Here is a 13104-nt window from a genome sequence, read left to right as displayed (position 1 = left end):
AACCAAGGTCTTTTCTAACTGAACTTATTTCTTCAAAATCATTGGAGTCTTGAGTCAGAAGGCTGTACGGCTCTACTGTCTATTGCTTTCTTACAAAGAGGAAGTGTTTGACTTCATAGGAATCACAATAAAATGCATCTCGAGTCTTTATGTACCACAAACATAAAGACTTTCACATGTGCATTCAGAGTTTCTATAAAACATAATTGCTGTTCCTTGTATTCAGAGAAAAAATGTAGCAAATAAAGACTTTATGACATTCCTTCTGTAGTGACTTTTTAGTCGACTGTTCTTCTTCGATATTGCTACTGTCACTTTGATTAAAAATGTTGTTAAGTTAGTAGTGTCACTACTTTTACATTTACAATGAGCGGGTTAGAGTGCAAGTTTCTTTCAGTGTCATTTTGTGACATTCTCATACAAATCAAGGTCCTGCCAGGGGTAGAAGCTCCAAAAACAGCTTTTTAAAGAGAGAAGGTGCATTTAAGGAGTGCAGAGAATTACTTCAAATTATGTCTAAGAGTCCGCAAGACTGGAAATGGAGGCAGTTCATTGACTTCAACAGATCAGAACATCTTTTTTTAGTTGGATACTTCTTAACTTTAAAAATGATAAATATGAAATATACACAAAAAAATGTAAAACAATATTATCAGTTAATATAAAATTATAAAATGTATATATATATATTAAGTTTAATGTTTTAATTATTATTAATTATACATAATAATAATAAAACAATACAATAATTGGACATATAATAATTATTTGTATTTTTTAAAATGTCCAATTAATATTATTACAAATTTTTCATGTATCTCTCTCTCTCTCTCTCTCGCTCTCTCTCTCTGTTTCTCTTACCACAGCTACCTCATCCCTTAACTCACAGCTCCAGCATCTTCAACAGCTCCAGCAGCTTCAGCATCACCAGCAACAGCAACAGCATCATCATCACCATCAACAACAACAGCAGCGGGAACGAGAGCATCGTGAGCGAGAACGAGAACAACAACGAGAACGAGAGCAACAGCAACAGCTCTGTGGCCCAACGCATCTCCAGCCACCCAGTCATCATCAGCTCACTCCTCCGATCCAATCACAAGTGACTGGGCCTACGCCAAGCTCCACCTCCACCAATCATAACTCAGCTCAGTCTCCCCAGTCTCCACCCACTCACAGGCAAAACCAATCACCAGCTCGTAGCTTGCCCTCACCTGTCACACCTCCTCTGCCACTACAGGTAAGATTTGTTAAGTAAATAAAATGTTATTTTTGGAGCGAAGTAGACAATATTTTTTTACCATTTTCCTTCAATATACTGTATATACATTATATGAGATACAACTTCCGATTTCATTTTGCCTTGTTCTTACAACAATCCAACCATTTAATGTGTTTGATCTGAAAAAGTAAAAGAATATAAGGGTATACAAAAGCTTTCCCATGATATCAAAATAAATGCCTCATATTCTCAATCTGCCATAGCAAACATCCTTTCTTGCATTGCTCCTCACCCATCTCACCTCTTGTTTGCACAGTAAAAGTGAAGTTATTTGAAGCCATAATAAAAGTTGATGCACAATGGGAGCAGCTCTTCTAGAGTGCTGCATGGCACGGGGGCAGTCGAGACTGATAGACTCAATGTAATGACCCCTAAATATGATGTCGCCTCACTTAAAGAACTCATTCTTCTACATTATTCACAACATGTCTGAATGAATGGAGCTCTGGAGTGAGATGAGGTTAGGATGAATGTTAGAGAATAGGGCAGTAATTCAATTGAATGATTGAATCTGTCTAGGGAAATCTTGGATATTACAAAAATTGTTTCTGGGGGAGGTACCGGTTTGCCAAGCCTGTCCCTGAAAAAGAATGAAAATTGAAAGTTTATTGTTAAAGAGTTTATCTCGGGCATCATGCTAGCGACAGCAATAGACTATTATTGGAAATGAAGAGCTGCAGAATATTGAATTATGAGTAATGACGTTTTCAGTGTAACTTGATTTGAAACAATTTTATGATAATCATTTATTGACATGTTCTGAAAATGTGTAGTGTGTGCAGCGAATGTTGCAGGGAATTTAAGCAGATCTTTTTCAACATATATATTTAAAAAAATGTTTTGGTATAAAAGATTTTACTTTGGGAAGTAGAGTGGTAAATGGTAAATAAAAACTAGAATACTAGTTTTACCAGAATGTTTTAAACACAGAAACTAAACATTATAATGTATAATATGACATCTTTGAATTAGCATACCCCTTGTGTTTTGAATGGCAAACATAGGTGATCCATTCATTTGATTGCGTGGATAATTGCAGCCCCTGTCTGTCTATTTATCTGCTGCTCCTCTTACTCCTCTCGTCTGGCTGTCTCAGTCTTTCACTAATAACATGCCTTCCTCCCTACATGTCCCAGTGGTTTCATTTCAGTTTGAGAAAGGCAAGGGTCGCTTCGCTGTCCGTCCCCGCATTCATCAGCGTCACAGCCCTTATTGCAATGTGCTGGACCATAACCCCACTCCCCCTTCCCTCGTTTAATGGCTGCCATCAGTTTAGCCATTTATTTCACCTTCCATCCCTCCCCGGCCTGTATACTCACCAGCTGGACCTTTTGGGCCCTACACTTAATGGTCTCGAGAGAGCCCAGAACTAGTGGATTCAAAGGGATTCCTTAAGAATGGCCAGACATTCTATATATGTCTTCATTTATAGTTGAAGCTCACCTGATTCGATTTGTCAAGTAATCATCAAGCCCTCCTGATTTGTGATTCAGGTGTGTCAGAGGTAGAATGGAGTAAATTGGAGGAGGGACATCTCCGAAAGCTTGACCTGGACGTCTCATGCATGTTAATGCCAGCATAAGAAGATAGCTGCATTGCCAAGTCTAGATGTTAGTCTGGAAGTCTTAAATGAAAATGGATATGCATATCTGAGCATCTGTCTGACAGTGTGAGTGTGGAAAGCAGGGCGGAGCCGAGCTCCTTCTGGGCAGAGCGAGGCTGGGAATATAAGTGGCGAATGACTTAGACATGAGCGCTACACCGGCCTTGCGTTCCAGCTAGGGGAAAAGGGAGTATTTAAGGAGAAGAGACAGTGGCAGAAGGGAGAGATATGTATGAATCTTGTCTGCATGTTTGAGTGTTTTTATGATTTGATGCAGCTGGCTGAAAAGCACTGCTTGTTTTTGATTCTTTGTACGATGAAAAGTGTATATGTGTTTGTCAAGCCAGTCCCAGCTTCCTCCTTATCTTCTTAAGTGTTACAGTGATGTACTGTATATTTTGTGAAAATGACCATCTGTCTGCATCTACTTATTACATAACTACATTGTGCCAAATAATTAAATAGACATGAAATATAGATTTGATTTAAAATAATTGTATTAGCTTAAATGTAGAGATCACAGAGTGATATGAGAATTAGGAAAGATAACTCGCAATACACGGATTGTAATGAAACAAGTGGAGACCCTAGTTCAGAGCCAAAACTTTACCTGAGAATAAAGTAAATCTGAAAATCATAGACATGATTGGGGGGTGAGCAAGAGACAGACATAGTGGGCATGGCGTGGCATCAAGCCTCAAAGAGGCATTTATTAAAAATAATAATAAACATAAAATGTTCATAAATGGGGAAATGGTTTCCAAATTCGAGAGTGTCCAAAATAAAGGTGAATCTGGAATCCTCATGGTGAAAGGGGGTGTTGTGTAGGATGGGGAGTGTCCAGAGGAGGATCCAGGACATAGACGGGGTCCAGCGGCCACTCACACTCCCCTCATTGGTCTGTGGCGAGTGGGGCAGCGGCTTCCTTGGCAGCCTCTCTTCACAGGGTCGAGGCGTATGCAAGGGGAAAGCGGGCCAGCATCCATTCCCGTCAACCGCAATGCATGCTTCAATCCCCTGGCATCGCTTCTAATTCACGCCTGGGGTGCGGCTCCGGCATGCATCTAATTCGGCTGGAACCCTCCCCGCTCTGCTCCTAGATCTGTGGGGACACCAGTGTATAAGCCGGCTCCCTGAGAAGAGGCATGCTCTATCTTTATTTGGCAGCAGGGACAAGGCTAAACACATGTCAGGTGTGCCTCGTTCCCCACCGCCTAAACAAGGCTTATTAATTATGCGCCTGTTCTCTCTTCTGCCCACTCCCGTTGTGAGCCTGGCTGAAGTACTTCCCACAGAGGCAGGGTGACGATGATGACAGGGAGGGGAGCGGAGGGGAGGGGCAGGTCGTTTCTCCACAAACGTTACTAATGGACAACTGGGATGAGCTACAGGTGCAGTCAATAAGCCGGGGATGGTGAATGTTGACTGGTGTTACAGTGACTGGTGAAATATAATTTTATTTGTGTGTAACGGTAGCCAGCTGGTAGGTAGCTGTGCAGTGTGTATACCTCACTCCCCTGTCCTCAAGAGGCACACTAGAATCTGATGCTTTGGGTTGTAGCCTTTAGCCTCCTCGTTAGCACGCCTGCCTCCCACACCGGTTCGAATCCCGTTTGGAGGGGGTCAAGCAGGACCGGTTAAACATGGATGTGCTGTCATTATTCAAAAATGTCAGATCACTGGATGGTGCAATCGTCCAATCAGAATAGAGTTTTCCAGAGAACCGTGTTATAATTACATTTGTTGTATGTGACATCTTTCTGGTCTTGAGTCCGCTCACAAAGATGATCACAGTGCTAACTTGATATTTAAAGGAATGTTCAGGGTTTAATATGGGTCCAGCTCAATCGACAGCATTTGTGGCATAATGTTAATTACCACAAAAACAAATTTAGACTTGTCCCGCCTTTTCATAAAAAAAAAAAAAAAAAAAAAATATATATATATATATATATATATATATATATATATATATATATATATAAAAATCGATGTTATAGTGAGGCACTCATTAAGGAAGTGAATGAGGACATTTTTTGGAGGGTTTAAACAGAAATGTGAAACTTAAAATGTTATAAAATGTATTAATTAATTATTATATTTGAGATGTAAAGTTGTTTAAATCTTAATTTTTACAGTCGTTTTAGGGTTTGACATTACATCGCCATGGTAACAAAATTGTTGACACCCAAATTTTTGCTTTTTAAAGAAAATGACGGACGAGTCAAAATAAATTTTTGTGGTAATCAATTTTATGAAACGCTGTTGATTGAGATTAACTTGTATTGAACCCGGAATATTCCTCTAAATGATATTTGATGTATAACTTTCACAGTCAAATTAAGTGTTCTTTATTATATTAAAGCAATCTCAGAAAAATTTTTATAATTCTAGTTTTATCCATAGGAAAGAAAAATGGCAAATAAATTCTTATCTCAATATTCTCATTCTCCTAGACAGAAATGAGTTTAACTAAAGAACATGCCAACTACTGTCTCCTAAGACAAGAAAATAACTGAGAACTTTAGGAGAGCTTTTTAAAATTACAGCTTGTTATAAAAAAAAGAGTGGCACCAGAGACAACAGCATCATTACCTAACCCTTCACTGTGTTACTCGAGTGCTATGTGTGAGAGTGAGAAAAATAGAGTGATAAGTGTGCATGTGTGTCAGGAGGGGTTTGAAGTTCCCTCCTTGTAGGGGCCCGCATTTCCATTTAAGCAATTTGATTGCTTATGTGTGTGTAGCAGGGTTTGCAAGCTGTCTCTCCTGTGGGGCTTGAGCCCATAATTAGGCTTATGTCTACGTTTGACTGGGAAAGTTGCAGTATGATACACCAGAGTGCTGTTACTGGCCTTTAGGGACAGCTACTGTGAACACCTAGAGAGAATTTGAGCAATGCACATTTCATGGGTCTGTCATTATTATCCCTTCTGGTCACACAGGTACCACCCTAATCTCTCTATCTCTCTTTCCCCACATTCATTTCTTTTTGGGTGTGATCATTTTGGTAAGGGAGGGCAGACAGATCTATATAGACACCTAAAGGCCCAGATAGAGGCTTTCTGTAGCTGAACTGACAACATGACAACATGTTAGCATCCCACTCTGATAATACCACAGACAGTGTGTCCATTGTACAAAAGCTTAGTGCTTACTCTCTGCACTCTCTCTCTCTCTCTCTCTCTCTCTCTCTCTCTCTCTCTCTCTCTCTCTCTCGTTTTTGCTTGTTGTTTATTTCTTCAAAAATTCAGACAGGATTTTTGGTACTGTAAGTCCAGAGTTCCTGCAGATGAAGATGAATAAAATTTATATTTTTAAAAGGAAGTTAAGTCTGACAAAACTACTCCTACTAGTGGCAGCTGTCATTTTGAAACAAGTAGTAGCTACACTCCAAGTTAATTACAAGTACTTATTACATTAAAGATTTAAGGGTATATCTCTTATCTTTTACACATGATTAAAACAATATTATTTAATACAATAAAATTTTTATTTTAAAATGTATTTTATAATAAAAAAAATACAGCATATTCTTCTTGCTCAAAAACTGGGGATCTCAATTATAGTGAGAGCAATTACTCAACTGGGGAATGAGAATCTAAATACGTAAGGAATTTAATGATTCCGGTTCCATTTCCTCTTGATGGTTCCTTAACAGTTCCATTAACAATTCTTTTAGTGAGGAAGAAATATTTGGAAATAAGAAATGCAATTCTTTTTTCATTTACTACCCTAAGTAGTCTGTTACCAAATTATGAGATTGTTTCATATTTTAACAGTACAGAGTCATGCAAATTATGTGTTAGATTTTTTAAAGTAATGTATTTAATTCATGCATTAATTTTTATAAAATAGCACTTGTGGTGAGCAGGGGACATTGCTAAGCGATGAGGGACAGTTAGGAGAGAATGATCGCAATCAGCCGGGAGAGGGATAAGGTGGAGTCGGAGCCGCAGTTAAAGAGAGAGAAAGTGAAGGGGGAAAAAATGTGCTGAAAATATTAATCTGAAAACACAGCAACATAAACACACAAACACACAGTGTGGCCTCGTGTGTGTGTGTCTCTCTCTCTCTCTCTCTCTCTCTCTCTCTATGGTGTCCCTGGCTCTCCCCTTACCTCCCTCCCGCTGATTAGGCAACTCAGCGCCGGGTGTGCATCCTCACGGCCTGGTCATGCCCTCCTTCTCGTTCAGGCTGGGGCACCACTCTAGTTCACTGGATTTTTTTATTAATTTAATAGACGTTTGAATATTGTCTCAGCTTGCTGAATAGTAATACCTGTTTTACACCACAGTATGTTTTTTGTGTGATGCACTGCTTCAGTTTGGCCAGAGATGGGCCCAACTGTTAACGGATGTAGAAAGGAAGTCCCGACTTACAGTTAAAAGAGCCAAACGCCTTTTAGATACAGACATCACCTGTCAATAAACTCTAGAATGCGCATGCGTATTAGCTCAACAAGCGGGGAATTTTTTTTTTTTTTTTTTGCATAATATGAGGTAAAAAAATCACAATTTATGATTCCCGTATTGTCAGTTTTTATTGCTGATTTGAAATATGTTCTTTGATCATAATCTTGACCAACCGTTTTTGAGATTTTGGTCTTTCTCCATCCAAGTAGAGAGGAGCTGCACTGGCATGACTGGCCTTGCGAGACCATTCCAAAGATTGCCGACAGTGGAATGATTTGCTAGAAAGACTTTAGTTTGGTGTGAAGTGTGCACTATGTGTAAGTTGCTGAATACAATGTTGCAAAAAAAAAAAATGATATGCCATTTTGTCACCCTATATCTCAACTTTAAAAAAAAACTCAAAATAAATTGGCCTTCTTTTGAGATAGATAAGCTATTTTAAATACAGGTTAGCTACTGTCATGCTAGTGAAAACATTTTGTTAAGTAATTAGTGTTGCTACTTGCAAATAACAAATTAGTTAATGAATGCCACAACACTGTAAAAAAATATTGCAATCACAATCCTATAACACTAAAGTTTAAAACCTCTAAAAACCTGTGATTATTTTACCTGTTCTTGGAGAGCAACAGAGAATGGAGAGTGACACATAAGCATTAAAAAAGCAGGGGAGGATAGAGTCTGGGCTGTTGTGACGACAACCAGACGGTGGAGATTATGAAATTTGCCTAAGTGTGTTAATTGGCTGATTAGCGGGGTGGCTGGATTTGCAGGTGCTGATTGATTGGAGCAACGGGGGTTTCTCTACGCTGAGGGGACTCGGGGATTTGAAGAAGGGGAGGGGTAAGGGGCCTCGGTGGGCAAGCCGGTTACACCAGAATTGATCTTAATTAGATCTGAGAGACCTGCCACAGCAGAATGGCCACAGCGATTGAAATAAAAAACAGGAGAAATTACTGATCAAATTAATCATAATGTCAGCCTACAGCTGTAGGTCTGCTGTAATTTGCCACTCCACTGGCTTACATCAGCCTTGAGCAACACACATACATTGATCTGTGGCATAGAGAGAGAGAGAGAGAGAGAGAGAGAGAGAGGCCAGGGCAGACCATCCACACTACAACAGACACAGTCAGACACTTTTTTCACTGTGCCAGGTGCTTGGATATTTCCTATGAAGAAAAGGTGTAAAGGGCTCCGTACCTGCCACTTTGACCAGCTGGTCTTGAACAAGAAACGGCATGACAGGAATGGCTAACGTCCGAGTCCAGGGGGTGGGATAATGATCTCATCAAGTCAGTTTTTCAAAACAACTCCTGTGTCTCAATCAACTCCCTAGCTCCCTATGTCGTGAATCAGTACATCATGAACACTGATTCGGGCACAGGCAAGGGTGTTCATTTACTGAACACTGGGACACTAATTACTCAGTCACCTGCGACAGGATAACGAGCTCACGTTCTCAAGCAGAGCTGTGTTTAATGACACTATCATTCCTTTTTGTTGAAGATATTCAAACATGCAGTGTTATTATAACAGATAAATGCCATAAGTAAAAAAAATTATATATATAAGAGTGTATCTTAAACCTTCATTTAACAATTCAAATATTTACAAGATTGTTTCATGGTAATTATGAATGAAAGACATTAATATCCCTTTTAAAGAGGAAATAAGTCTTGGACTTCATCGTTTACACTGTGCTTGTCTTCTTACAACTTTAGAGACTTAAGAAGACATGACAACCTTTCCAGGAAGGGAACATAGTGAGCAACGATGCTTCCTGGTTTTTATGGTGCATTGTGGGATTTTGTTAGGGAGCAATCATTACAGCACACTGGAATGTTTTTGCGATTGAGATAGCCCTAAAAATGGCTGACTCCCTGATCAGTGCCCTGACTACTGAACCTGGGAGCTGATTGAGATGCACCCAACATGACTCAAGATGCAAAACAAAATTAAATGGTACAAAACTCCCATTATAGATAATCAACGTATCGGTTTACACTTCAAGCTCTTTCAATGTGACATGCATTCAGTTGACATCTGTCTACTGAGATACAGTACCTTCATCTTATCGATTTTTGAAGTTATTATAGATGTATCCTTTGCAACCTATAAAATCCCACAATACTGTGCGCGATGTTCCACAGTGGTTGAGCTGAAGGAAAAAAATGGTGGCTGAAAAGGCGGTTGATTTTTGGTGTATAAATATACGTTTTTATTAACTTTTTCCAACTTTTGATGTCTGTTGAGTTATTGACTGACAGGGCAGCGATGCAACAAGAAAGCTACCTATGTTTCGGATGCAGCAATGGGTTCTGGTCCTGTGGAAATCAAATCAAGTTGTGGCCAAAAATATTGGCACCCTTGGTAAATATGAACAAAGAAATCTGTGAAAATAAATATGCATAATTTATCCTTTTGATCTTTCATAAAAATAAATCACAAAAATCGAATCTTTTATTGAAGTAAAACAATTAAAATGGAGGAAATATCTAATTATTAAATACATATTTTCCTCCAAAAATCATTGGCCATAATTATTGGCACCCTTTTATTCAATACTTTTTGCAACCTCCCTTTGCCAAGACTACAGCTCTGAGTCTTCTCTTATAATGCCTAATGAGGTTAGAGAACACATAACAAGGGATCTGAGACCATTCCTCCATACAGAATCTCTCCAGATCCTTCAAATTCAGAGGACCATGTTGGTGGACTCTCCTCTTCAGTTCACCCCATAGGTGTTCTATGGGGTTAAGGTCAGGGGACTGAGATGGTCATGGCAGAACCTTGATTTTGTGGTCAGTGAACCATATTTGTGTTGATTTTGATGTATGTTTTGGATCATTGTCCTACTGGAAGATCCAACCACAGCCCATTGTAAGCTTTCTGGTAGAGGGAGCCAGGTTTAGATTTTTTATCTGTTGGTATTTGATAGAGTCCATGTATCCAAACAAGATGTCCAGGACCTCTGGCAGAAAAACAGCCCCACAACATTAAAGATCCAGCGCCACATTTAAACATGGGCATTGGGTACTTCTTCATCTCTGTGTGCGCCAAACCCATCTCTGGTGTTTGCTGCCAAAAAGCTTCATCTGACCATAGAACCCGGTCGCATTTGAAGTTTCAGTAGTGTCTGGCAAACTGAAGATGCTTGAGTTTGTTGTTGGATGAGAGCAGAGGCTTTTTTTCTTGAAACCCTCCCAAACAACTTGTGGTGATGTAGGTGATGTCTGATATATTTTATGAGACTTTCTGACCCCAAGACCCAATCAATTTCTGCAATTCTCCAGCTGTGATCCTTTGATCATTTTTGGCCACTTGAACCATCCTCCTCACTGTGTGCGGAGACAATATAGACACGTCCTTTTCCAGGCCAATTCTTAAGATCTCCAGTTGATTGGAACTTGTTAATTATTGCCCTGGTGGTGGAAATGGGCATTTTCAATGCTTTGGCAATTTTCTTTTAGCCACTTCCCATTTTGTGAAGCTCAACAACCTTTTGCTGCACATCAGAACTATATTCTTTAGACTAACCCACTGTGATGATTAAGGGAATTTGGCCTGTGTGTTACCTTATATTTATACCCCTTTGAAATAGGAAGTCATGGCTGAATAATTTCATGTTCCTAGTCACCCAATTGCACTAAAAAATTTAAAATATGAATGGGAATATATTTCAGATATATTTTAATTATAATAATTTCTTGTGGTGCCAGTAATTGTGGCCAACGTGTTTTGGAGAAAATATTTACTTAATAATGAGATATTTCCCCTCTTTCAATTGTTTTTCTTCAAGTAAAGGTTAGATTTTGTGAATATTTTGAATGAATGTTCAAAAGGATAAATTATGCAGATTTTTTTTCACAGCCTTCTTTTGTAACGAATGAAGCTAGGAAGCAAGTTGCAAGTGACAATAAGTTTATTAACAGTCAAAATGTGAAGATTGGGAAAAGTCCGGGGAGACGGTTTAGTGGCGCAGGAACTCCAATGGTCAGATGAATCCGGTGAGAAGCGTGGTGAGGAGTGCTGAACAAACACGATGAATCCACATAACATCCACACGAACACGAACAGGAACAACGAGGGAACAGGACTGGAGCTTAGAGGGATCAACACAACCGGACATCACAAAACAACGATCTGACAAAGAGATGAGAAAGTGGTGAGTATTTAAGGATGACAAAATGGGTTGCAGCTGGTGAAGGGAAGTGATTACAGCTGATTGCTGAACACGTAAATGAGCAGTCATGCCCACACTCATCCACACACACACACACACACACACACACACACACATATGTAAACAACAGAGCACGAGACGAGGAAGAGACAGGATTTATGAACCGTGACAGTACCCCCCAGGGACGCCTCCTGGCGTTCCCAGGCTCCCTTACCTGCCGATTGTAATCATCGATAAGGGAGTGATCCAGAATGTCCCTGGCCGGTACCCAACTTCTCTCCTCCGGACCGTAACCTTCCCAGTCCACCAGGTACTGAAATCCGCGTCCCCTCCGTCTTGAGTCCAGAATGCGATTGACCGAATAAGTAGGTTCCCCATCTACGAGTCACGGCGGGGTAACCGAACCGGGCGGATTAATGCGGAATAAAAACGGGTTTTATTTTGGATACATGAAAGACGGGTGAATTCTCCTGTACGCCGGAGGAAGGTTGAGGCGGACTGCCACCGGACTAACAATCTTGGTGACAGTGAATGGGCCGATGAATTTGGGTGCAAGTTTATTCGATACGGAGCGGAGAGGAATGTTCTTAGTAGAAAGCCACACTTTTTGACCAGCGACGTATACGGGAGGCCTAGACCGGTGGCGATCGGCTTTGGCCTTGGTGCGCGACCCCACTTGGAGTAGAGTCTCACGGGCCCTAGTCCAAGTGCGGTGACACCTCTGGACGAAGGCGTGAGCGGAGGGGACCGCGACCTCGGATTCCAGACTAGGAAAAATTGGTGGCTGGTAACCTACACTACACTCAAACGGAGATAGGCCCATGGATGACACTGGCAACGTGTTGTGGGTGTACTCCACCATAGAGAGTTGTTGACTCCACGAGGAAGGATTTTTGGATACCAAACATTGTAACGTTCTCTCCAAGTCCTGGTTGGCTCGCTCAGATTGACCATTGCTCTGGGGATGAAACCCTGAGGACAAACTGACAGTCGCTCCCAGTAGTTTGCAAAACTCTCGCCAAAATTTTGACACAAATTGGGGTCCTCTGTCAGAAACCACGTCTGTCGGGAGGCCATGTAATCGAAAGACGTGGTCAATGACGATCACCGCTGTCTCCTTGGCTGAGGGTAATTTGGGCAAGGGAATGAAATGAGCCGCCTTCGAGAATCGGTCCACCACGGTTAAAACTACCGTGTACCCCTGGGAGGGTGGGAGGGCAGTAATAAAATCTAGAGCGATATGGGACCAGGGTCTCGAAGGCACCGGCAGCGGTTGAAGTAACCCGTCTGGGGGTCGATTGGAAGTCTTACCAGTGGCACAAACTGAGCACGCCAAGACAAAACTGTGAACGTCGCGAGCCATCTGAGGCCACCAGAATCGTTGCTTGACTAAAAACTTAGTTCGATTAACTCCCGGATGACAAGCCACATTGGAACAATGTCCCCACTGAATAACGCTGGACCGTAACCCCTCCGGCACAAACAAACGATTCGGTGGGCACCGAGCCGGGGGCGTTACCCCTTCTAAGGCCGTCTTGACCTTCGATTTGATCTCCCATGTGAGTGAAGAGATGAATAGAGTCTCTGGTAAAATGCACTCGGGAGTGGACAGGCATTCG

General features: G+C 40.9%; 1 protein-coding gene across 1 annotated transcript in view; it reads left to right on the top strand.

Moving 5' to 3' along the window:
* LOC127635292 (POU domain, class 6, transcription factor 2-like) overlaps positions 1-13104 on the top strand; it is a 137171-nt gene that overhangs the window by 75302 nt on the left and 48765 nt on the right. The window contains exon 4 of the mRNA XM_052115208.1: positions 867-1240. Coding sequence (XP_051971168.1) covers positions 867-1240 — 374 coding nt within the window. The remainder of the gene's footprint in view (positions 1-866; positions 1241-13104) is intronic.

The sequence above is a fragment of the Xyrauchen texanus genome, chromosome 42 (assembly GCF_025860055.1).
Source record: "Xyrauchen texanus isolate HMW12.3.18 chromosome 42, RBS_HiC_50CHRs, whole genome shotgun sequence".
Classification (NCBI taxonomy): domain Eukaryota; kingdom Metazoa; phylum Chordata; class Actinopteri; order Cypriniformes; family Catostomidae; genus Xyrauchen; species Xyrauchen texanus.
Note: the sequence above shows the minus strand (reverse complement) of the source record. Positions and strands in the feature narration are given on the sequence as shown.